The 25,208-nt window shown below is 47.7% G+C and overlaps 1 protein-coding gene across 1 annotated transcript in view; it reads left to right on the top strand.

Moving 5' to 3' along the window:
* Window positions 1-24,500, top strand: part of CPNE6 (copine 6) — a 30,765-nt gene extending 6,265 nt beyond the window's left edge. The window contains exons 2-17 of the mRNA XM_083472699.1: window positions 217-377; window positions 3,902-4,090; window positions 5,972-6,046; window positions 9,314-9,388; window positions 10,548-10,631; window positions 13,847-13,936; window positions 15,090-15,188; window positions 16,650-16,736; window positions 18,322-18,381; window positions 19,180-19,313; window positions 19,389-19,443; window positions 19,553-19,604; window positions 20,603-20,736; window positions 21,504-21,737; window positions 22,503-22,676; window positions 24,184-24,500. Coding sequence (XP_083328825.1) covers window positions 225-377; window positions 3,902-4,090; window positions 5,972-6,046; window positions 9,314-9,388; window positions 10,548-10,631; window positions 13,847-13,936; window positions 15,090-15,188; window positions 16,650-16,736; window positions 18,322-18,381; window positions 19,180-19,313; window positions 19,389-19,443; window positions 19,553-19,604; window positions 20,603-20,736; window positions 21,504-21,737; window positions 22,503-22,625 — 1,644 coding nt within the window. The 5' untranslated portion in view covers window positions 217-224 and the 3' untranslated portion in view covers window positions 22,626-22,676; window positions 24,184-24,500. The remainder of the gene's footprint in view (window positions 1-216; window positions 378-3,901; window positions 4,091-5,971; window positions 6,047-9,313; window positions 9,389-10,547; window positions 10,632-13,846; window positions 13,937-15,089; window positions 15,189-16,649; window positions 16,737-18,321; window positions 18,382-19,179; window positions 19,314-19,388; window positions 19,444-19,552; window positions 19,605-20,602; window positions 20,737-21,503; window positions 21,738-22,502; window positions 22,677-24,183) is intronic.
* Window positions 24,501-25,208: the final 708 nt, after the last annotated feature.

The following is a 25,208-nucleotide window of genomic DNA, read 5'->3' as shown; positions in this document are numbered from 1 at the left end:
GTGAAATTGACCGTTCGGCTCTCCCATGAGAATGTAGACATTTTCCATTCCTCTCCTTTCTTGTTGTCCTATTCCTTCGCTCGGACCTTTCCCAGTTCCATCCATTCCCCACCCAGCCAGCTCCCTGTTCCGTTAAGCAATATCCTTCTGCTTGTGTCCGCCCGCCAATCTCTTCCCCTCCTGCCCTTCTTCCTTCGACCCCTTGACCCCACTCAGGACCCACCATGTCGGAAGGGGTCGACTCTCAACCCGTGGCCCTGGGAGCCAGCCGAGTGGAGCTCAGAGTTTCCTGCTGGAGCTTGTCGGAGCGCGAAGATGCCACCAAACCCGACCCTTGCCTGCTTCTTCACCAGCTCAGCACTGGACAATGGAGTGAGGTAAGACCGCCGCTTTCGACTGGGCTGATGACCTCTGAGGGTCCCTATTTTCTTTTCTTTTTAAAAATCATTTTTATTGATTAAAAAACATCCCGTTAATATATCCAATCATAATAATCCAATTAAAATAAAAAACTAAGATTAAAAAAGGACCAAATTATAATCCAAATTATAATTATTGATTTTTTTGGAGCTCCCCACAGTCTGGACCTCTGAAGCATATTTCCACATCTCAGTTCTGTCTCTCCCATATTTTGGGCATCTCGATTTTAACGCTTTAAAATTCTCCGTCCCTGGTTCCATGATTCTCAATCATGTCAAACATCATATATCCTTTCATCCGTCAAATACAGCTTTCTTTGTATATACATATTTTTCCAACTGCCTTTTTACCAGCGCAGCTACCTCTGACTCCATTCCAATCCGGGATGTTGTCCAAGTCTGTTATCTGAAGTTTAATGGTGCAGCAACTCCCAATCATTAATTGTCCAAACCTTCCTTTTGAACTTTAATGAACCAGTACCTTCCACGTTAAATTGTTGGGCAAAACCGTTTGCAATATTGCAGTGTAAATACGTAAACTGTATTCCAGAGGCTGATCGGGGGTCCCTATTTTCCAGGGACATCCCTGATTTAGAGAAGCCGTCCCGGTTTCTGATTTGATCCTGGAATGTTCCGCTTTCCCTTAGGATGTCCCTGTTTTCTTTGGAGGGTTTGGAGCTATCTGACCCCTGAGCCGTCGGAAGGCAAACTAGAGAAGGTTCTTTGAAATGTTTAATGTTTTATTGTGTTTTTATATATATTGGGAGCTGCCCAGAAGCTGGCTGGGGCAAGCCAGTAAGACGTGTGGGGTATAAATAGTAAAATTATCATGATGGAAGGGGACGTCCCTATTTTCGTCAGAGAAATGTATGGGATGAGTGGGAACTGTAACACTTCGTTGCAGTGCGCAGGGCTTCCTGTTTAGACGTCTCTCTGTGCTTAAGCTTTCCCTCCCCCTTAATATTATCTGCAAGCGTTGTGGGGTTTCCTCCAGACTCCCGATTCTGGCCATTGGTCATAGAATCATACAGTGGGAAGGTAACCCAAAGGACATCTAGTCTGACCCGCTGCAACGCAGGAATCCTTTTTGCCCAACACGGGGCTCGAAGCCACGATCCCGAGGTTAAGAGTCTCATGATCTACAGACTGAGCTATCCCAGAGTGTGATGCTTTCGTTGAGATTCCTTCATTGCAGCGGGTCAGACTAGATGACCCCCGGGGTTCCCTTCCATCTCTGCAATTCTATGATTTACGGTTCCTCGCCTGTGCGTGGCTGATGTTTCCGTTTGCCTACGTATAAACTCCACGCACGTCCACTCGACCGCTCCGATCTGTAGATCAGGCACTTTTGCAAACCCCACAAAACATTTATTCCGTGGCTGCAGGAACGCCACGGGTACCAATAGTAATAATATTGATTTGGAAGCTGCAGCCGGTGCAGAATGCTGCAGCACAATTGCTGACAGGAGTGAGGCCTTGTCAGCAAACAGCACCTGTGCTCAGAGATCTGCCACTGGTAGCCGATTTGCTACTTGGCCAAGTTCAAAGGATTACTTTTAGGATATAAAACCCCTGAGATTACAGGTGAAACATCAGACCTGTTTCGCACCTGTCAGATTTTAGTGTGGCAGCACCTGTACTTGGGAACTCCTTGCCACTTGATATCCCGCAGGTGCCTTCCCCGTTCTCTCTTCGGCACCTGCTAAAAACATTTTTGTTTCAGCAAGCCTACCCAGATATTTAGAATGCCGATGTGTGTTTTAATCTAATTTTAACTTTTTAAAAGGTTTTAAATAGTTTTAAACTGTTTTCGCAGAGAGGTTTGTTATATTCGTAAACTGCTTTGAGGTGTGTTTTTTTTTCAACGATCAAGCAGTGTATAAATATTATGTAATTAATAAAAAATAATAATATTATCGGCATCATCTTGACCTTCTGCTTATAAAGCACTTGGAGCAGATTTCATCAGAAAGAAAACCACAACAACACAAAACATTGCCGTCTGAAAGCAGGAATTGATTTGTAAATATCCCTTTTGCTCCTTTTTCACTCATTATGATTATATCTGTAATATCAGCGATTTTAAAAATGCTAACATGGACATTTTCAAGAAGAGCATTGGGAGGAAGTTGATTAGCTATTGGGATAAAATGTACCCATGGATGAGTATTTAAGCGAAAATTTTAGTACTGGGGAGAGGTAATAGATAGTTAACTCTTATAGCAATTTTATTATTTTATTGCTTTTAAAAGCTACCTTGATTCTGGATAATATGTTTTGTTTTAATTTTGAATAAAAGTTGTTGTTTTTTTAAAAAAAAAGCTGCCTTGAACTCCTTGCAGGAAAGATGACACAAACAGGGAATAAAAAGAAGTTAAATCAGTTCAAAACGGCAGCCGAATCACATGTTAACTGGCTACTGAAAACTGGAAGAATAGAGATATGATTCCCTTAATCAACGGCTTGACAATATGACAATCTTGGCAATATATGAACGCAATATATAGACGCAGACTTTCTTTGGAGAAATATAGTGATATTTGGAACGACTATCCACAGAATATATTAGGTTACTGATAAATATATCTGTACGAGGATAATAAGACCAGACACATCTGTATATGAATGTACGGAAATGTGATTGTTTTCCTTTTCTTTCTATTTTCATTCGCTTTTTCCCTTTTCCCTTTTTTATCACTCTTTCGTTTTACGAATGAAATTCTTCTAATAAAATATTAATTTAACAATAACAACAACTAGCTACGGATTTCTTTTTAAATGGCTTTCCGTTTCTAGCTAAGAGCTTATCCAGACTAACCTTCCCTCCACTCTTTCCAGGACGATCAGTGATTTAAAGCTCTCTGCCCAAGCACCCCTCTTTTTGAACTCTAGACCAGGGGTAGGCATACTAAGGCCCGGGGGCTGGATCCGGCCCAATCGACTCCTAAATCTGGTCCGTGGACGGTCCAGGAATCAGCGTGTTTTTACCTGCGTGGAATGTGTCCTTTTATTTAAAATGCATCTCTGGGTGATATGTGGGGCATAGGAATTCGTTCTTTTTTCAAAATATAGTCCGGCCTCCCACAAGGTCTGAGGGACAGTGCACTGGCCCCCTGCTGAAAAAGTTTGCTGACCCCTGCTCTAGACCTTCCCCTGCGAAAACCTGCACAAAACCCCACACTCGGACATGAAGCGTCAGCGGGACAAAAGGAAAGTGGGGGATAAGCCCTATGTCAGCCTCTGCCAATCTGAGGCTGATGGGATTTGTAGTCCAACACATTGGAAAGGCCCTGGATTGGCAGGAGCCTGGTCTGAAGGTCCATTTTATAAGAAACCTGCTTCCTTTAGTGCTCAGCCTCGTAGAATCAAAGGAGCATAGAAAGGCAGAGTTGGAAGGGCACCCCCAGAGCTCATCTAGTCCAACCCGCGGCAAAACCTCCTCCCGAAACTCCCTCCTTCCCCCTTTCTGCCTCTCCTCCCAGGTGGGGCGCTCCGAGGTCCTCCGTGGCTCCAAAAACCCTGTCTTTGGTCACGTATTTGCCCTGGACTACTTCTTCGAAGAGATGCAAATCCTGAGGTTCGACGTCTACGACGCCGATGGAGAGAGCGCCGAAGACGTGGGGTCCGAAACGGGGGTCCTTCTGGGGACCATTGAGTGCACCTTAGGCCAGGTAAGGCTGGTTTGACCCCGTGTGGGGGGGTAAACCTTTCTCTCGCTGTATTTTTGGGAAATGGAGGCCCAAACGTAAATTTATTAGGATTGCTCCAAAGGGTTGTGGGTGGGTGGGGAAAGGACAGCAGGAGCAGCGATGTCATCTGCCGGAGGGAGGGCGGCACCCGGGAAACTCGTGGGCTTTGCTGGCTCCGGCAACCAAATGCGGCGATAACGAGGCTTTCAAGTTTCGCGGCGTGGTTTGCTCGTTTCACTTTTAAATAGGCAGCGTAGTTTCGTGCAGCCGAGGCACAATCTACGTGCCCGAGGTTTTGAGAACGCCAATAGTTAAAGAGCTGGTTTTCAAAACGTGTGTAAAATTTACTCATTTCACTATTTTGGAGCTAGAATGAATGATCGAAATAGTGTTTGATATGTTGGAGCAGAGGCTTCAACAGGTGTTTGACTTGTTTTCCGTTTTGTTTAAAGCTTTCCGCTTTTCCTTCGGTTGCTAAACACAGACGACAAATTCCTTGCTAAACACAGATAATCCATTTCCTGTTCTAAAATTCCCAATTCCCTTTCTGTATAATCAGTTACTAGTTCTACTTACTTATACTAAACTCCTCTCCCTCCCTTGGCTGTTAGCCGAACAATATTTAAGTTTTCCAATACTTCCCTTACTAAAATCTGATCTATTAGGCTTCTGGTCTCCCCAAGCCTTTGGATAAAGGATTCCTGCTGGATTTATGATGCCTAAAGCTTGATCTTGCTGCCTTCCTTCTAAATAGTTTAAACATGGGGAGGGGGCGGGCGGGCAGCTAATGTAATGTCCAGCTCATTTCCTAGAGTAAACCCAGAAAGCTCTCTGCATATTTAAACTCTTCTTGGGAATGTGGCTTGTATTTTTATGAACCACCCTGATATCTGCGGATGATGGGCGGCGTACAGATTTAATAAATAACAATAATAACAATTGCCCTTAGGCCCCGGATGAAGTGCAGTAGGCTAGTCACTCATGAAGACTAGAAATTTGTTGGATGACTTTTTAAAAAGGAAAGTGGAAATTTCCAGGGAGCTAAATCGGATGCTAGGTTTTGAACCCTGGGCAAGTTCTCTTGCCATATGCATGGGCTCGTTTGTGGACCTGTTTATTGAGCGTACATCCAGATCTGCTTGTACGATATTTGCAGGAACGTCAGATGATGCCAGCTATTCATTAATCCCACAGTTTCCAATGCATTTCCCATCACTTTCGTTACTGCAAGAAGTCCGACGGTGGGATATTAATATTAATATTAACCAATATTAATTCTGCAAGCTGAATTTGTTGGTATACAATCCGTGTCTCACGTGAAATCAGCAACAGTCTGGAAACCCCTGTAATTTGGGACACGAGGACTCTTACCACCTCCCTTTTCATTCTTTATTCTCCCTCCTTTCCTTTCCTTTCTCGTCTCCTTCCTTCCTTCCTTCCTTCCTTCCTTCCTTCCTTCCTTCCTTCCTTCCTTCCTTCCTTCCTTCCTTCCTTCTCTCTCTCTCTCTCTCTCTCTCTCTCTCTCTCTCTTTCTCTTTCTCTTTCTCTTTCTCTTTCTCTTTCTCTCCTTCCTTCTACCGTCCTTCCTTCCCTCTCTCTTTCTCCCCTTCTCTTCATCAGCCGATGTGGATTTTAATTTGTTTAGTGTTTTTAACTTCGATGTTTTAACGCATTACGAATCTTTCCTGATTTTATCTTTTTCCGTAAACCGCTTTGGCCTAGCGGTGTATACATTTTAAACAAGCAAATCGGCAAATAAACATGTCCCTTTCTTCCTTCCCCTGAAGCACAGTTAATTCTCTGCCCTTCTTCCCTCCTTCCTCGTCTGCCTGCCTGCCTGTGACTCAACTGCCGGCTCCCCAGATTGTCTCCCACACCAAGGTCACAAAGCAGCTGCAGCTGACAAGTGGAGAGATTGTGGAGAAGTCAACAATCACGGTACACAAATCGGTCGGTCCAGGGGTGTGGATGGGAGGGGAGGAGGAGGATGGGAGAGGGACAAGGAAGGACGAAGACACTCAAAGGACAGGTAGGAGACAAAGAGCCCGGAGGGAGCCTCTTTTCGGTGGTTAAAAGTCAGCCTCGGAATCTGTGGGTCGCAAGAGCGCTCCTGAGCACGCACAGAGTGCAATTGGCTACCTGGAGTCCACTGGGGTTAGAATGATAGAATCACAGGTTTGTAGAGTTCGAAGTGATCCCAAGATTCATCTAGTCCAACCCGTTGCAATGCTGGGATCACAAGAGTGCAGGGATCACAAGAGTGCAGGGATCACAAGACGGCCACCCAACCCCTGCTTAAAAACCTCTAAGGCAACAGAGTCCACAACCTCCCGAGAGAGAGAGACCGTTCCACTGTCAATCAGCTCTTGCTGTCAGAAAGGGGCAGGGCTTCACTTAAGGTGTGGCGTTTGTTTACCAGACTGGCCAACCTTGCAGGGGTGTTGCGAAGGAGATTGGACCAGAACACTCGGGAAATGCCAAAGGATGAATGCCTTGCCGTTGCTTTTCCAAGGACCTGGTTTTTTAAAATAATAATAATTTTTTATTTATACCCCGCCCTTCCCAGTTCAAAAAGACCAGGCTCAGCGTGGCTGACAACAAATTTAAAACATTTAATTGATGCAACAAAAAACAGCATAAAATACAATATAAAACATAAGTAACAATAAACTCAGAATTCAAAAATCAATTTAGGGGGGAAATCCATCCAATAAACATTAGATGAGCACCAGGGCTAGCTGGCTAAATTACCCTATTTTTTGCTCTATAAGACTCACTTTTTCCTTCCCAAAAAGTAAGGAGAAATGTGTCTGCGTCTTATGGAGCGAATGCAGGCTGCGCAGCTATCCCAGAAGCCAGAACAGCAAGAGGGATTGCTGCTTTAGCTGCGCAGCGATTCCTCTTGCTGTTCTGGCTTCTGGGATTCAGAATATTTTTTTTCTTGTTTTCCTCCTCCAAAAACTAGGTGCGTCTTGTGGTCTGGTGCGTCTTATAGAGCGAAAAATACGGTAGTCCTATTTGGGCCAGGGAGGAGACCAGGGGAGAATTAGCTGTGGGATCCCAGAGCAGGTAATCTTCATAAAAAGGGAAGGGGCAGGGAAGGAAGGGGAATAAAAGATCAGTCTAAGTTCAAATTGAAAGCCAGACGGAATAGCTCTGTCATACAGGCCCTGCGGAAGGAAGTTAAATCCTGCAGGGCCCTGGTCTCATGGCACAGAGCATTCCGCCAGGTCGGAGCCATCACTGAAAAGGCCCTGGCCCTGGTAGAGGATAATCTGACTTCCTTAGGGCCTGGGACCTCTAAACTATGATTATTCATGGACCTTAAGATCCTCTGCGGGGCAGACCAGGAGAGGCGGTCCCGTAAATACGAGGGCCCTAAGCGACAAAGGGCTTTAAAGGTCAAACCCAGCACCTTAAACCTGACCCGATACTCCACCGGGAGCCAGTGCAACTGGAAAAGCACTGGGTGAATATGCTCCCATGGCAGGGACCCCGTGAGGAGCCTCGCTCCAGCATTCTGCACCCTCCTGTCGAGAAACTAAGCAGTTCCCAGCCAACACAGGAACCTGCTTTATCCTGAACCAGACCACCAGACCATTTAGCTCAATGTTGGACACACTGACGTGACAGCAGGATTTTTGGCAGGAGTCTGTCCCAGCCCTGCCTGCCGATGCTGTTGGTTTTCGAACCCGGGACCCCCTGCATTCATGGCAGAGGTTCTGCCCTTTAGCTACAGCAGTTTCTCTCCCCTCAGGAGGCCCAGGGAGCTAAACTTCCTTGTTCCAGCGCACCAGGAGGGTTGTGCTTCCTACTGTGGGTCTGGCCAGCACATCTGCAGTCGCCAGGCAGAACATTCGCATTGCCTCTCATCCCCTCAGACACCATTTTCACCGGTGCAAGTCCCCCCAGTTTATCTATTGCACATTATATTTTAATGTTTCGATGGGTTTTCTTTACTGCGTATTTTAATTATGGGTGTCCCAGGCGTAGTCAGAGGGACACAGGTGGTGCTGTGGGTTAAACCACAGAGCCTAGGACTTGCTGATCAGAAGGTCGGTGGTTCGAATCCCTGAGACGGGGTGAGCTCCCGTTGCTCGGTCCCTGCTCCTGCCAACATAGCAGTTCGAAAGCACCTCAAAGTGCAAGTAGATAAATAGGTACCGCTCTGGCGGGAAGGTCAACGGCGTTTCTGTGCGCTGCTCTGGTTCGCCAGAAGCGGCTTAGTCCTGCTGGCCACATGACCCGGAAGCTGTACGCCGGCTCCCTCGGCCAATAAAGCGAGATGAGCGCTGCAACCCCAGAGTCGGCCACGACTGGACCTAATGGTCAGGGGTGGGCGTAGTCAGGGGGCAGGAGGGCAGCTGGCCATTAGATCAAGTAAGTAAATAAAAACACTCAACTAAAAGTAGAAATTGCAGAAAGATTTTGACAGATTCTTTAGAGCGCTTGAGATCAAAAGAAAGTGATTTAAAAGAACTGTTGTTGAGACATTTCATTCCAAATCTGCTAGATGGAGCTGGACAGAGGATAATGACAGGGGGGTGTCCTGCCTCCCCACAACATAAAATAAATCCTGGGCGTTGAATGCTTGTCAGATTGGTTTTTAAACTGTTCACCTGTCTTGGCATTAAGTGGTGTGCACATTAATTCAGCTGTCGTTTGTCAATATGGGCAGGAATGGAACATAGGAATATAAATTGAGTTGGGTGACTCTGGTGCCTTGAAGTCCGAAGGAGTTTTTGCCCTGGCTGCCTGGCCATAACCTCAATTTCCACCCACTCTGCAGTTTGGCTTACTTACACGAGACTTCTGGAATCACCTGCTCTGATTTCCAGAGCCAAGCTAGCCTGCTCATGGTGTGCTTGTTTGTTTTGCATTACGCTGATAGCCTTCCTTTCCCCAAGGAGATCATGGCTCCCCCTCCTTCATTTCCCTCCTTTACAACACCCCTGCAAGGTGGGTTAGCTGAGAGATAATGACCGACTAAAGGTCAGCCGCTGAGTTTTTGAACATAGGTATACGGCGACTCTCCTATATTTAAGCACAGTCTATGGGGAGGGGGAACAGGGCCAGTGCCAGTTTTTTGGGGGGGGGCATTTGGCACGCTGCAAGTTTGTTTTATGGTAGTCAGAAGGCCTGTGTTCAAGAAAACAGAATGAAGGCTCTGAGATGTTTATCCACCCGGGACTTGTATCGCCGCAGATTGAAGCGGAGGAGGTCTCCAGAACCAACGAGTTTGTGCAACTGGAATTTCATGGGCAGGAACTGGACGACAAGGTAGGTAAAAAGCAAAGTAAAAAAAAAAAGTGGCTTTTTGAGTTCCACAGAACTCTTCTTCGCTTTGAGGAATGTATTCAGTGGTCTGTGTTTGCCTGAGCTTGAGTCTCTAGACTAAGGATTCTGAGCTCCCGTGTTCTGATTGGATACATGACGTCCAATCGCAGAACATTTCAGGATTTGGGCCTCTGCCATTGGCCCTTCAACTTGTGATTGTTGTGATTCGCAGTGTGGAAGTTTGGACAGCCAATCCTGTTGGGAGGGGGAGTGGCCCAGGTTTTCAGAAATGTATATAGGCAGTTGCTTTGCCTCTGTTTCCCAGCAATGTAGTTCAATAAAAGTTCTTGCTGTTATCACTGTGTCTTGCCTCGTGGGAACCCACCTACACTTCACTGGCGATGAGGATGGGATGCTAGGCTAGGTATGCAGCCCTGGCTAGCTTCCACAGGCTGAAATCACCGCTGAGCTGAGCTGAAATGGCTGACTGGAGCTATAAGGCAGATCACACAGAGCAGAGCTCTGTGGAACCCGAAAACTGGCAACATTTTTGAGATGTTTGGGGGTTGGTCCAATAGACAGGATTATCTCATCAATCATACATTTCTAGATGTGGAAGTGGAGAAAGGGGGAGATTTGGCCGTCTGTTAGGTATATTTGCATAAAGTCACACTAAAATCCTGATGAATGTTCACGAGGACACTTCTTTAAAAAATCACAAACTGAATTGATGTGTTTACTGATTTAAATAAGCATAAAGGATATTGTCTGCCGCCCTTGATGTATGCTAGACCATGGATCTTTTGAGCTAATTCTTGAAACGCTGTAAAGAAAACATAAAGGAGAAAGAAATAGTTAAGATTATCAGTATGCCTCGTTACTGAGCTGTCTTAAGCTGGTTATGTTAATGACTCAGCCTCTACATCCGCTTTCCTTCGTTTCATTTTTCGTTTGTACTTTCAAAAAAATTTTTTAATAAAGACTTCAAAAAGAAAGAAAGAAAGCTGATGTGGAAATCTGGAGAAATGAATGTAAGACTGGGGAAATGAGAAGCTGATAGAAACTGAAATTGACTGATTAAGCCCCCCATCCCTAGCTGAACCTCAGCTCTGCCCTGCCCCATAGCATTCAGACGACTGAACCCTCTCCCTGATCCTTGTAGGATTTCTTCAGCAAATCCGATCCTTTCCTGGAGATCTATAAGGTCAACAGCAACGAGAAAGAACACCTGGTCTGGAGGACAGAGGTGAGCTATTATGGGCTGCATGGCGTGCTTAGCGGCAGAGGACTAAGGGGGAGTTTCAGGAACTGGCTGCTTTTAATGAGGGGGCTGGTTCTGTGCTGTATATGCAGTTTTAATTCTATTAATGCTTAATCATTTTTTATTCCCCCCCCCCAATATCTTTAGCTGTTCTTGTTTTACCTTTAAGCTGCCTTGAGTTCCTGTCAGGGGAAAAGGCACGGTGTGTGTGTGTGTGTGTTTATATATATATATAGGGACGCGGGTGGCGCTATAGTCTAAGCCACTGAACCTCTTGGGCTTGCCGATCTGAAGGCCGGCAGTTCGTATCCCTGTGACAGGGTGAGCTCTCATTGCTCTGCCCCAGCTCCTGCCAACCTAGCAGTTCGAAAGCATGCCAGTGCAAGTAGATAAATAGGTACCACTGTGGCGGGAAGGTAAACGGCGTTTCCATGCACTCTGGCACTCATCAAGGTCCTCCATGCGCCAGTAGCAGTTTAGTCCTGCTGTCTGTGGAAAACTGTCTGTGGAAAACTGTCTGTGGACAAATGCTGGACCCCTTGGCTGGAAAGTGAGATGAGTGCCACAAACCCATAGTTGCCTTTGACTGGACTTAACCGTCCAGGGGTCCTTTACCTTTACCTTTACCATGTGTATGTGTGTGTGTGTGTGTATTTCAAGAAGTAGAAATCTGAACACAAAGAAGTTGTTGAGCTTCTTTTTTTTAATAACTCCCCAAAAGGCACTTCCTGGTTCTGTTGGCAAAAAACCCGATATTTTTGAACCAACCCCCCCCCCAATTCCACCACTTGAATCCTGGACAATCCAAAAATATCTGGATGTATGCCAACTCTATAATACTGCAATCATCATCTTCCGATTCATCCATGGGCTGGGAAGATGAAATTGCACGTAATAATAATAATAATAATAATAATAATAATAATAATAATAATAAATTTTATTTATATCCCGCCCTCCCCAGCCGAAGCCGGGCTCAGGGCGGCTAACAACAATAAAACAGTACAAAAGTACAGCACAAACAACACTCTAAAATCATTCATTATAAAATTAATTAATTCAAGCCACTGGCAACCATTGGGCCAGAGCTCCGTGAAGATTGCCGAGGGAGGGAGGTGGAGAAGGATGACTTGAAGGCAGGGTGTGTGTGTGATAGGACCATGAGGAGGAGATGCTGTCAGGCAGCGGGAAAAAATGTTTGGATATTTGGGTGGTCAAACCATTGAAGGCTAATGGATCCATATTAACCAGTTGCGTTGGCATAAACAGAATCTTTGCCAAAGACGGCAGCTGCCAGACAACCTCTGAATCAGAATTTATGTTCCCATCCAATCTGCCGTGGAGACACAGCCACTGAGCTGATCCACACATAGCTTTGCCTCCTTCCCCTTTTAAGTATAGGAATATATAAGATTAGGGACATAGGAAGTTGCCCCACCCTAAACCAAACCCTTTTGGTCCATCGAGTTCAGTGTAGTTTACTCTGACTGATAGCAGCCTTCTTAAGTAAGTTGGCAAACATTTGCAAAACAATAGCAGCAGCAGCAACAACACGACTAAGGTTGTTGTTACTGGTGGTGCTGGTTTACCATATTTTTTGCTCTATAAGACTCACTTTTCCCCTCCTAAAAAGTAAGCGAATGCAGGCTGTGCAGCTATCCCAGAAGCCAGAACAGCAAGAGGGATTGCTGCTTTCACTGCGCAGCGATCCCTCTTGCTGTTCTGGCTTCTGGGATTCAGAATATTTTTTATTCTTGTTTTCCTCCTCCAAAAACTAGGCGCGTCTTGTGGTCTGGTGCGTCTTATAGAGCGGAAAATATGGTATATTATCTCAGTTTGTTCCACGGTTTCCCCACAAGGATTTTCACCCAAGTATTTATTTTCTTTTACTTAACAAAATCCATGTGCCTCTTGATTGTACACAAACCTCTTAAGCAGTTTACAAGAAATATTAAAGGTTTCGATCAAAAACAGTTAACAGCACATAGAGAGATAATTTAAAATGAGCAGCAAACGGTGTTTTATTTTTATTTTTTAACGCTGCAAACAGCCATGAGATCTACGGGTGAAGGGCAGTATACAAAATAAATGAACAACCAAAAGGGATTGAAACTTAACATCTATGTGTCTGGTTAGGCTTGCCTAGGCAAAAATGTTTCTAAAAAATACAGTGAAGGCCCCTGCTTGATATCAATAAGCAGTGAGTTCCATGGTGCTCATTCCAGCACACGCAAAGGTTGATTTCTTGCAACTGCAGAACAAGTACCAGGTGGCGCTGTGGGTAAAAGCCTCAGCGCCTAGAGCTTGCCGATCGAAAGGTCGGCGGTTCGAATCCCTGCGGCGGGGTGCGCTCCCGTCGTTCGGTCCCAGCGCCTACCAACCTAGCAGTTCGAAAGCACCTCCGGGTGCAAGTAGATAAATAGGGACCGCTTACCAGCGGGAAGGTAAACGGCGTTTCCGTGTGCGGCTCTGGCTCGCCAGAGCAGCGATGTCACGCTGGCCACGTGACCCGGAAGTGTCTTCGGACAGCGCTGGCCCACAGCCTCTTGAGTGAGATGGGCGCACAACCCTAGAGTCTGGCAAGACTGGCCCGTACGGGCAGGGGTACCTTTACCTTTACCTAAAGGCGCCATTGCATCTAATGCATGTCTCAATTTTCAGAACCTTGAAACCAAAAAAGTATTTGCTGGCGAACGCAAATGTGGCATCGAATCTAATGTACACCTTAATTTATGCATTGCAATCTGGCCAAAAAAAAGGTGTGCATTACATTTGAGTAAATAAATACGGTATTTTGGGGGCTCGTAACAGTGCCAGTTTTGCAGATACGGTGTACAACAATAAGAACTAGAAGCAATTTGGTACGCTCAAAACGTTCATGACAATCACTCAGTAAGATGAGAAGGCAGCAGATACAGTGCTTAAACAAGCCGCTTCATGTAAGATAAGAGTCTCAAGGTCCAAACCAAAACACCCTGGCAAGGCTAGCTCGACAGAACTCTCTGTGAAGGGTATCCTGGAATTTCGGTGCAGCCACCAAAAAGTCCCCGTCGCTTTATGCTGGCCTGGACAGGAGAGTAGAGATCCATTTTGGGGAGAGGAAGTTGTGCAATGTGGGTGACAGGAGGGCGGGAACATCTTTGGTTTCCGTTTGTGGGTCTACTTGATTTTTGTGCATTTCCCTTCCCATCATGCACCAGGTGGTGAAGAACAACCTGAGCCCTCGATGGCAACCTTTCCGTGTCTCCCTGCAGTCCCTGTGCAGCTGCGATCCGGGGAAAAGCATCCGGGTGAGTCAAAGGGGTGGGGGCGGGGGTTAGGGCAGGGGGTCAAGGACCTACGGGGAAACAGGGGCACATTGGGACCCAGGCACCCAGGGTAAAACTAATGTTATTTTTATTTTTATTATATTTATATAGGGTTGTAATAGGGGTGGCATATTTCAAAAAGTAAAATTCCTGACACCGGTTGAGCTTTTTTTTGGGAAACCATGCATTTGGGTTTTCCCTGACATATTGCCAATTCCTCCTTGATGCCAGTTTTATGCCCGAAAACCAGGACTTGTCAGGAGTTTTCCTGATTTATGGCAAGCCTAGGCTATAAGGTGGCATGGCGTTGTATACCACCCTGGGATATTTTGATGAAGTGAAGCATATAAATGTAATAAATAATAATAAGTTGTTATAATAATAATAAATAATGGCTGGACTTTCTCTGTGTGTGCATGTTTCTGTGTGTTGCATTCATGATTTCAGGTGTTGGGACAGGTATAAATAAAATTCTTCTCCTCCTTCTCCTTCTTCTTCTTCTTCTTCTTCTTCTTCTTCTTCTTCTTCTTCTTCTTCTTCTTCTTCCCATCTTAAGCACACTTCCCCAGGGGATTAGAACCCATTGCACTTAAGTCCATATGCTTAGCAACGTTTGCATAAACTTGGCTGAGCAAAGAGCATTCAATTAAAATTAAAATTAAATTAACATGTTCGCATTCTGTCAGTACAGTGGTACCTCGGGTTAAGAACTTAATTCGTTCCGGAGGTCCGTTCTTAACCTGAAACTGTTCTTAACCTGAAGCACCACTTTAGCTAATGGGGCCTCCCGCTGCCGCCACACGATTTCTGTTCTCATCCTGAAGCAAAGTTCTTAACCCGAGGTACTATTTCTGGGTTAGCGGAGTCTGTAACCTGAAGCGTCTGTAACCCGAGGTATCACTGTATTGTGGAAACCTTTTCTTCTGGGATTAGAAGCCACAGGCAATTGGAACAGACACTTTCAATCATTCTGGGTCTCACATCGGGATTTCCCACAATACTGATGGGACTTGAACTTGTTTGTTGTATTTTATTTTTTTGGCGGGGGCGCAGACAAACCCTAGGAGCAGGTATCCCCAGAGCGCCTGGTTCCCATTCCCAGCCTCTCACCTGCTTTCTCCTCCTCTCCTCCTAGTGCATCATCTACGACCACGACTCCAGCGGGAAGCATGACTATATCGGCGAGTTCAGCACCACTTTCCAGGAGATGCTTCAGGCTGCCTCAGGGGATGAGGTAGTTTGAACGGTCAGCCGGGATGCCCAGGGGTGTGGGGCAGCGAGGAAAGCGGAGAAGAACGAGGACAGGCAGGCCTTGCGTAAAAACGGAATTCAGTGACGGCCCCTTAGTTATGGGAGGGGCGTGTCCTGTGCGAGAGGGAGGCCACGCCCACTTTGGTGCGCACCCACCGCTGATATGCAGCAGGTGAGCTGTGGCTGAATGGGTCTCCTGTCCCAAGAAGGCCAGCCAACTCTGGGTTTGAGCCTTGTAGTCTAACACCTGTACTGGCGAATGCCAGAATCCAGGAATCTTTGACTGCAGGAATCTTCCCAGTCCTTTTCTCCTTGCCCCCAATAATCCTGGAAAGTGTGTATTTTTGGGAGGGAACGATGCAAAGGGACGCAACAGAGGTCGATCGAAACCGTGGTTTGGAGGAGAGAGACTGTTTGGTGCGTAGGTGCGCAAACACCTGCCTTCTGCATGGCAGGGATACTACTGTACTGGTTGCCCCGCCCCTTTCATTCTGGCCCCGCCCCCTCTGCCCCTGGCCCCGCCCACCTGTGGCAAGCGCCTCTGCCGTTCTTGGGCAGGGAAGTTTCCCCGCTCTGGCCCAGGTGCCCGGTTCTGGAGTGCGCCGGAAGCATCTGTTCCCTCCTTTGGCACAATGGGTCAATGCGTCTGGCTGTTAACCAGAAGGCTGGTGGTTTGAGCCCACCCGGGAACAGCTGTGGGCAGGATTCATGCATTATTCTACATTATTCTACATTTGATTGGGAGCCACCCAGAGTGGCTGGGGAGACTCAGCCAGATGGGAGGGTATAAATAATAAATTATTATTATTATTGTTGTTGTTGTATTTATATTCTGCCTGCTTTGCCAGCTCGAGGAGCAAAGCGGTGGCCTCTGTGAGCCCCTGGACGGATCCAGCAAAGCTCTCCTTTGACTCTGGTGGTCTTGTGTAATAATAATAATAATAATAATAATAATTAATAATAATAATTTATTATTTATACCCCACCCACCTGGCTGGGTTTCCCCGGCCACTCTGGGCTGCTTCCAACAAAGTATTAAAATACAGCAGTCTGTTAAACATTAAAAGCTTCCCTAAAGATCCACCGCATCCTGGTCACTGTCTCTTCGAGCTCTTGCCGTCGGGACGGAGATACAGGACGATGAAGACACGAACGAGCCGTCTTAAGAACAGCTTCTTCTCCAGAGCGATCTCGGCTCTGAATGGGACGCCCGGACTTTGAAAGTCATCTACTCTCCCTTGCTGTATTATACTGTATTGTTTAATTAGTGTTTTTATGGAGCAGTCAAGTAATTTCGTTGTCCCCGAAGGGGGCAATGACAATAAAGATATTATTATTATTATTATTATTATTATTATTATTATTATTATTATTATTATTAAAGAGGCCTGCCTTCAGATGTCACGCGGTGCTCAGATAGCCCTGTCTCCTTCTCTCCTGGCAGGTGAAATGGGAATGTATTAACCATAAATATCAAGAAAAGAAAAAGCACTACAAGAACTCCGGGTATATTGTCCTCGCTCAGTGCAAGGTAAGTCGGCAGTCCGGAGGTCGTCATTATCGTGTCGCACAGACAATCTAGGGAACTGTTGTTGGCGCCTGTCTGTCCCGAGAGACAATGGAGTGCGCCTCGGGGGGTGAAGTCAAGCTGCTGTGTTGCAACACCAAAGTGACCTCCTTGGGGTGCAAGCCTGGGAAGTGTGTCTGGAAGTCCCAGGCTGCAGCCTGGCTGATGTGGTCCAAAAGAAAGCAGAGCAAGATGTTTGGTACCAGCTTGGCTGCAGGCAGTGGCGTAGCGTGGGTTGTCAGCACCCGGGGCAAGGCAAGTAACCCATGGATTTGCCCCCTAACCCATGGATTTGCGCCCCCTAACCCTAACCCCCAGATGTTGCGCCTGGTGCGGCCGGCCCCTCACCCCCACACTACGCCACTGGCTGCAGGAGTTGCCGGAAGCAGGCGTACAAGGCGCCATCCAACCCCCTTAGGGACTCCATTCCGGATCTGAGTAGGATTTACTCCTTAGCCCTTTCATCCGTAGATATCCCACAAGACAGTGGAGGTTTCGGATCAGAGTTTTCCTTCTCCTAGATGGGCTCCCTTTCCAGGTGAGCGGCTGCCATCTGCCTCTCACTTCCCTCTACAAGACATGTAGAAACCACCGGTTTTTTTTTTAAAAAAAATATTTAATCATTTTTTCAATACAAACAACCACCACAAAAAACACATACAACAAAAACCACAAGAACACTAATAACACAATTTAACGTAGAAACCACCTTCTTGACCATGGGTAGGCAAACTAAGGCCCGGGGGCTGGATCCGGCCCAATCGCCTTCTCAGTCTGGCCTGCGGACGGTCCAGGAATCAGTGTGTTTTTACATGAGTAAAATGTGTCCTTTTATTTAAAATGCATCTCTGGGTGATATGTGGGGCATAGGAATTCGTTCATTCCCCCCCAAAAAAATATAGTCCAGCCCCCCCCCCCAAGGTCTGAGGGACAGTGGACCGGCCCCCTGCTGAAAAAGTTTGCTGACCCTTGTTCTTGACCTTCGGACCCACTCTTGGTCGCCTCCACTCAACCAATTTTTGCATGCAGAGGATGTGGTCTAGGGAATATTGAGCATTCGAAAACAACCCCCCCAAAACCAGGCAATTGCCTTTGAAGTTCTTAAGCTGGGAAGCGCTTAATTAGTGCAAAGCGATTAAAGCCTTTGGTGATGCTTTTGAGAACCTCAGTGATTGCAAACCTTGCCCTCTTCCTAAAACTGTTTTCAGGAATAGATCAGTCAAGTTGCTGGTTATTGTTTGGGTGGGTGGCCTGCTGGAGCCTCAACGCAGAACCGGGGATTGCTTCATCCGGCAGGGCAAGGGAGCTGGAACTTTGGGGTTCCATCACTCCCATCTAAACGATATATTTTTCAGAAGATGCTTGAAAGAAGGCAAGGATAGTTTCTGCAAAACTTCTACTGGCAGGGAGTTCCACAGGGCGGGATCTGCCACACTGAGTCCCTAGGGAAGACTGACCAAACCTCAGGGGTGTGAGTGGGGAGCCACCAGAAATTGAGGGAATTTGAATATGGCTGACAGTATTCCTTTCCCCCTTTTCCCCTTTGCAGATGGAGAAAGTTCACACCTTCCTGGATTACATCATGGGTGGTTTACAAATTTCCTTCACGGTAAAAAAAAGAGAATTATGAATTTGGTAATATTATTGTTTATGAAAAGTATTTTTTCCCTTTTGTCTTTTTTTGTTGTTGTTTGCATTTTGGAAGCATGTACAGTGGTACCTCAGGTTACATATGCTTCAGGTTACATACGCTTTAGGTTATAGACTCCGCTAACCCAGAAATAGTGCTTCAGGTTAAGAACTTTGCTTCAGGATAAGAACAGAAATCGTGCTCTGGTGGCGTGGCGGCAGCGGGAGGCCCCATTAGCTAAAGTGGTGCTTCAGGTTAAGAACAGTTTCAGGTTAAGTACGGACCTCCGGAACGAATTAAGTACTTAACCTGAGATACCACTGTATATAAATGTGTTTATAGTGTTTTAAAAAAAGGGGGAGAGGAAAAAAAAGGAAAAAGAGAATTAGTGGGCAAAAGACCTCAGGAGGGCCAAGAGGGGGTGAACAACTCAGGGAAGATCTACCTTGGTGTAAGGCGCGTTCCTTCACAAGTTACATTCAATGAGTGTGCAGTGTGTGTATCTTGGTGCACAATGTTCACCAGAGCGCAGGATCTGTGTGTCTGTTTACACGGCAGCCGAGCTACACAAATCAACAACGTTGCACTCTTTGCACTTCTCCTGATTTTGGGGCACTGTTCTCTGATCAAGTAACGTGAGGGGAAGTGCAGGTTAAGGAGTGGCTGTCTCAAGCCTCCCCCGGCGAGGTCGTTGGCAAAACGGGGGTGCGACCCCGGATTTTGTCAAGAGGACACCGTAACCCCGGTGCCCCCCGCTCTGCTTTCTCGCTCGCCCAGGTGGCCATCGACTTCACAGCCTCCAACGGAGACCCGCGGAGCGAACACTCCCTGCACTTCATCAACCCCAAGGAGCCCAACGAATACCTGAAGACCTTGTCTTCCGTGGGCGAGATCTGCCAGGACTATGACAGGTAGCGTTTGCGCTCTGCACGCGGGCAGGAAGCCGTGCCACTCGTTCCTCAGTGACCCAGATTTTTCTCTTCCAGCGACAAGCAGTTCCCGGCGTTTGGCTTCGGCGCACGGATTCCTCCAGACTTTGAGGTAAACCCCGGGGGATTCTGGGATCAGATTAGACGGGGCTGGCGGTGAGTCATTCATCTTCTTCTGTTCTCGCTCGTTGACCTTTTTCTCCTTCTTTGTCTTTTCCTAGGTGTCTCACGATTTCGCCATCAACTTTGAGCCGGACAACCCGGAATGTGAAAGTACGAAGCTCAGATGCGTTTAGGAAAGGCGGATGATCTATAGCCTTTCTCAACAGGGGGATATTTTAGGGCAGAGGTTGAGACTGAAAACCTGGGGCTTTTGAGGGATCGGGGTGTGGGAAGGAATGGAATGACACTGGAGAGGAAGAAAGCTCTAGAGGCCTTAAGAAATAAAACTGGGGTGTTCCCAGGTCCTTTGTGGGGAGTCTTTTAAACATAGCATGTGTACAGAGCCTCTGTTGCAAAGACTTGGGCGAGAATAGGCCGTCCTTTTCCAACCCGATGCCCGCCCATGATGTGACATAGTTGCCCCAGCCACTGTGGGCGGCTTCCAACGTATATAAAAAACATAATTAAACATTAAAAGAAACTTCCCTCTACAGAGCTGCCTTCAGATGTCTTCTAAAGGTTGCATAGTTACATATCTCCTTGGCTCTGAGGTCAGATAACTGCCTATAATTTTCTCCAGTGAAAATAGGGACGTCATAATGAAAAGCGGGACATTCCGGGATCAGATCAGAAACCGGGACGGCTTCTGTAAATCCAGACTGTCCTTGGAAAATAGGGACGCTTGGAGGGCCTGGGACCTGCGCCAAACGCATAATGCGCCTGGTGCCTGGTTAATTTTGAACACTGTTTGGCCACTACAGTGGTACCTCAGGTTACATGCGCTTCAGGTTACACACTCCGCTTACCCAGAAATAGTGCTTCAGGTTAAGAACTTTGCTTCAGGATAAGAACAGAAATCGTGCTCTGGCAGCATGGCACCAGCAGGAGGCCCCATTAGCTAAAGTGGTGCTCCAGGTTAAGAACAGTTTCAGGTTAAGTACGGACCTCCAGAACGAATTAAGTACTTAACCCGAGGTACCACTGTTTGAGAACAGGATTCTGGACTAGGTGGGCATTGACTTGATGCAGCAGGCTGTTCTCACATTCGTAGTATAGAAGCATTTCTGTCACCTGAGCTCCTTCATTTCCTGTCCATTCGTCCCCCACAGAGATCGCTGGCGTGATTGAGGCCTACAAACGCTGCCTGCCCCAGATCCAGCTCTATGGACCAACCAACGTCGCCCCCATCATCAACAAGGTGGCAGCTCCTGCAGCTGAGGAGGAGAAGACAGGGCTGCCAACGGTACGTGAAGATGCGCCGGGGGCATTGGGGCAGGAATATTTGGATGCGGGCGGTGCTGTGGTCTAAACCACTGAGCCTCTTGGGCTTGCCAATCAGAAGGTCAGCAGTTCGAATCCATGTGACGGGGTGAGCTCCTGTTGCTCTGTCCCAGCTCCTTCCAACCTAGAAGTTCGAAAGCACGCCAGTGCAAGTAGATAAATAGGTACCACTGTGGCAGGAAGGTAAACAGCGTTTCCGTGCGCTCTGGTTTCCATCACGGTGTCCCGTTGTGCCAGAGTCGGTTTAGTCCTGCTGGCCACACAACCTGGAAAGCTGTCTGTGGACGAACGCTGGCTCCCTTGGCCTGAAAGTGAGATGAGCGCCACAACCCCATAGACACCTTTGACTGGACTTAACTGTCCAGGGGTCCTTTACCTTTACCTTTACAGTGGTACCTCAGGTTACAGACGCTTCAGGTTACAGACGCTTCAGGTTACAGACGCTTCAGGTTACAGACGCTTCAGGTTACATATTCTGCTAACCCAGAAATAGTACCTCGGGTTAAGAACTTTGCTTCAGGATGAGAACAGAAATGGTGCAGCGGTGGTATGGTGGCAGCAGAAGGCCCCATTAGCTAAAGTGGTACCTCAGGTTAAGAACACTTTCAGGTTAAGAACAGACCTCTGGAACGAGGTACCACTGTATTTGGAGAAGAGGGAAGGAGCCCAGGGGAGGCTCTGGCAGAGTTTGGGCCTGGGTCCAACCCCGTCGCCTCTCCCTCTCCGCAGAAGTACCGTGTGCTGCTGATTCTGACGGACGGCGTGGTGAGCGACATGCCCGAGGCGTGTGACGCCGTAGTCCGGGCCTCCCGCCTTCCCCTCTCCATCATCATCGTGGGCATTGGCAACGCCGACTTCTCTGACATGCGAGAGCTCAATGGGGACCGCGGGATGCTGGAGTCCGATGAGGGCCGGGCCGTCCGCGACATTGTCCAGTTCGTGCCGCTCCGTGAATTCAAGAAGGTGAGGGAGCCTCCCTGGAGACTTCAGGACGCAGATATAAAAAGAGGTCCTTCTTTGCGTGGTTAGACTATGGAACTCGCTGCCACAAGAGGCAGTGACAGCCACCAACCTAGATACCTTTTTTTATATAATATTATTTATTAATTTTAACATATAAATTATAAAATGTACCACAAAGCTTATCACTTATACAATCTTTTTAGACTTCCATCAGCACCTCTGATGATCCACCGTTTTAACCACTTCTTATGCATTTCACAGCAGGTGGTGCTGTGGGTTAAACCACAGAGCCTAGGGCTTGCTGATCAGAAGGTCGGTGGTTCGAATCCCTGCGAAGGTTGAGCTCCCGTTGCTCGGTCCCTGCTCCTGCCAACCTAGCAGTTCGAAAGCACGTCAAAGTGCAAGTAGATAAATAGGTACCACTCCGGCGGGAAGGTAAACGGCGTTTCCGTGTGCTGCTCTGGTTCGCCAGAAGTGGCTTAGTCATGCTGGCCACGTGACCCGGAAGCTGTACGCCGGCTCCCTCGGCCAATAAAGCGAGATGAGTGCCCCAACCCCAGAGTCGTCCGCGACTGGACCTAACAGTCAGGGTCCCTTACCTTTACCTGCCTGCCAGGGCCCAGTGGGAGTGTCTCTCGCAGAGTTCTCTGTAGCAAATTTGCAGGAAAACTCTGAGCTTCAGCCCCTGTTGTGTGCCCTATCTAGCAAGGCACAGATTGTTGGTTTGACTGCATTTTTAAATATATATATTTTTTCCTTGTCTAGGCTCCACCCAACGCTTTGGCCAAGTGTGTTCTGGCCGAAGTCCCCAAACAGGTGGTGGAATACTATGGCAGCAAAGGCATCGCCCCGGCAACACAGAGGTCCTCTTCCCCTCTGCCCCAGTGAGACCCACGCACACCTATCCCCCCATGGGCATGGTCTGTCCAGCACCTTAATGTGAGTTTCCCGAAAGGGGCTGTGCGGGGGCAGGAAGCAGATGGAGATAACGGAGACATGGGAAAGATGGAGATTGACGGGCGAGTGGGAGGGTGTTGACAGGAGGAAGAAGACGACGGAAGCTTTGATCCACAGATGGGCTGAGAGAAGAGATTCAGTGAAATGACAAAATGGGCCCAAGCGCTTGAATTTCAACAAGCTGGGTGTGTGTGGGTGTGTCCTGGGTTCAAATCCCCCCCTATAGCCAGGAATGCTACCTCGCAGGGTTGTAGTGAGTGGAGAATGAGACAGTAACTACATGAGCTCATTTATTTTATTTATTACATTTATATTACATTTACATTTACATTATAAGGGATGTGGGTGGCGCTGTGGGTTAAACCACAGAGCCTGGGGTTTGCTGATCAGAAGGTTGGCGGTTCAAATTCCCGCGATGGGGTGAGCTCCTGTTGCTCGGTCCCTGCTCCTGCCCACCTAGCAGTTCTAAAGCACGTCAAAGTGCAAGTAGATAAATAGGTACCACTCCGGCGGGAAGGTAAACGGCGTTTCAATGTGCTGCTCTGGTTTGCCAGAAGCGGCTTAGTCATGCTGGCCACATGACCTGGAAGCTGTACGCCGGCTCCCTCGGCCAATAAAGCAAGATGAGCAACCCCAGAGATGGCCACGACTGGACCTAATGGTCAGGGGTCCCTTTACCTTTACCTTTACGATCTCTTCCAAGGATCTGGAGGTCATGCACATGGTTTTCCTCCTCTGCATTTCATCCCACAACAACCCTGTGAGGTGGGTCAGGCTAAAGAGACGGTGACTGGCCCAAGGCCACACCCAGTGAGCGTTGTGGCCATAGCTGTCAACTTTTCCCTTTTCTTGTGAGGAATCCTATTCGGAATAAGGGAATTTCCCTTTAAAAAGGGGAAACGTTGACAGCTATGATTGTGGCTGAGTGGAGATTTGAACCCGTTACTCGATCCGTTACACTGCGCCGGCTCTCCTTCGTGGAAGGGTGGGAGATCAGCCTGACCAATCAAAACCAGAGGGTCTTTGGGGAGGCGGTGACAAAATGGCAGGTATGTCCCAAGATGGCTGCCTTTGAATTGGGGACCGCTATCAGTTGGCGGATGACTGGAACGCCAGACGGGGGGCGAGTTCTAGAGATGGGCGGGCTGTTTCGTCATCCCCTGTTTCTACTTGCATACATGATGCCTCTGGCGCAAGCAACGGGCCATCCTGTGGCAATCATGGCCACTGGTGGAAGCGGGGCAGCGTATTTTCCCACAATGCCTCAGAACGAAGCGATGGGGAGGGGGTACAAAATGGTGTCCGCAGGCAGGAGGGCACCCATGGAAAAGGGGGCTTACTGTATGTCCCCTCCAGCTGAAGACTCCCTGAAACCTGGACCTGCCCCCTGGAGGGGGTAGGTATAACGTGAGGCCCCTTTTTTGAGACATGCGCTCACCTGGGCTGACAGATTCTCTCCTTTCTTCCCCTCCCTTCTTTCTCTGCGCAGGTGCCTGTTTCTCTTTCCCCACACCTTTGTCTTCCAGCCCTCGGTCCTGTAGGCGCCCTCCCACCCTCCCCTCTGCCTCTTCTGGTGGGGAAGAGAGAGAAAGAGAAAGAAAGAGAGAGAGAGAGAGAGAGAGAGAGCGCACTTCGCCTCTGGCCTTGGGCCTCCACCCACGACTCAGGACGGCAGCGGGAACAGCATTCCATCCAGACGTTCTCAGCTGTTCCCCATCTTCCTCCCGCCCCCTCACAGATCCTCACCCCGATAAGCCTGCGACTGTGACTCCCATCTCCTTTAATAAACCAGCTCTCTTGAACACAGCTTGTCTCCCCCCAAAAAAACTGGGCTCTCTTCTTTCCCCCTCCTTCTTCTCTCCTCCTCTAATCTCTTGCGAAAGTCTAGAAAAACGGGAGACGGTCGGCGCCTGTTTTCGCAGCGGTGAACGTTCATATTTTTTTTATTGATTAGAATCATTCGTCGGCTTTCTTTCCTTCTTGCAAAAAGTTAACTCAAAGGCAATTACAGCCAGCAGCTCTCCTTCAGTGGAAATCTTTAAACAGGTCAGGGATTCCTTAGCCGTGATTCCTGCATTGTGACAGGTTCAGCTAATAATAATAATAATAATAATAATAATAATAATAATAATAATAATAATATTTATACCCCCGCCCATCTGGCTTGGGTTTCCCCAGCCACTCCAGGCGGCTCTCAACAGAACACGTGAAACAGAATAAAACTTCAAACATTAGATGACCCTCGAGGGTCCCTGATTCTGCAAAATAATGCATGCAACATAAAACGAAAACAGAGTGAAATTTAATTTAGTGGAGAGATTATTGATATTGGCCAGCGAATGTTGGCAATCCCATTTCCTGGCATTTGGCAGGAGCGCATGCCTTTGTTCCGGAGGCAGGCAGTGATGTCAGAGGAGATGTGCCAAGCAAACCATATTGGGATCGGGACCCAGACGGGAGATGGGGGGCTGGGAGGGAGAGAGAGCACCCTATAGGCACCATCAGGGGTTGTAA

The sequence above is a fragment of the Podarcis liolepis genome (genome assembly GCF_965112155.1).
Source record: "Podarcis liolepis genome assembly, chromosome: 13".
NCBI classification, from domain to species: Eukaryota; Metazoa; Chordata; class Lepidosauria; order Squamata; family Lacertidae; genus Podarcis; species Podarcis liolepis.
This window is presented reverse-complemented; position numbering and strand designations above follow the sequence as displayed.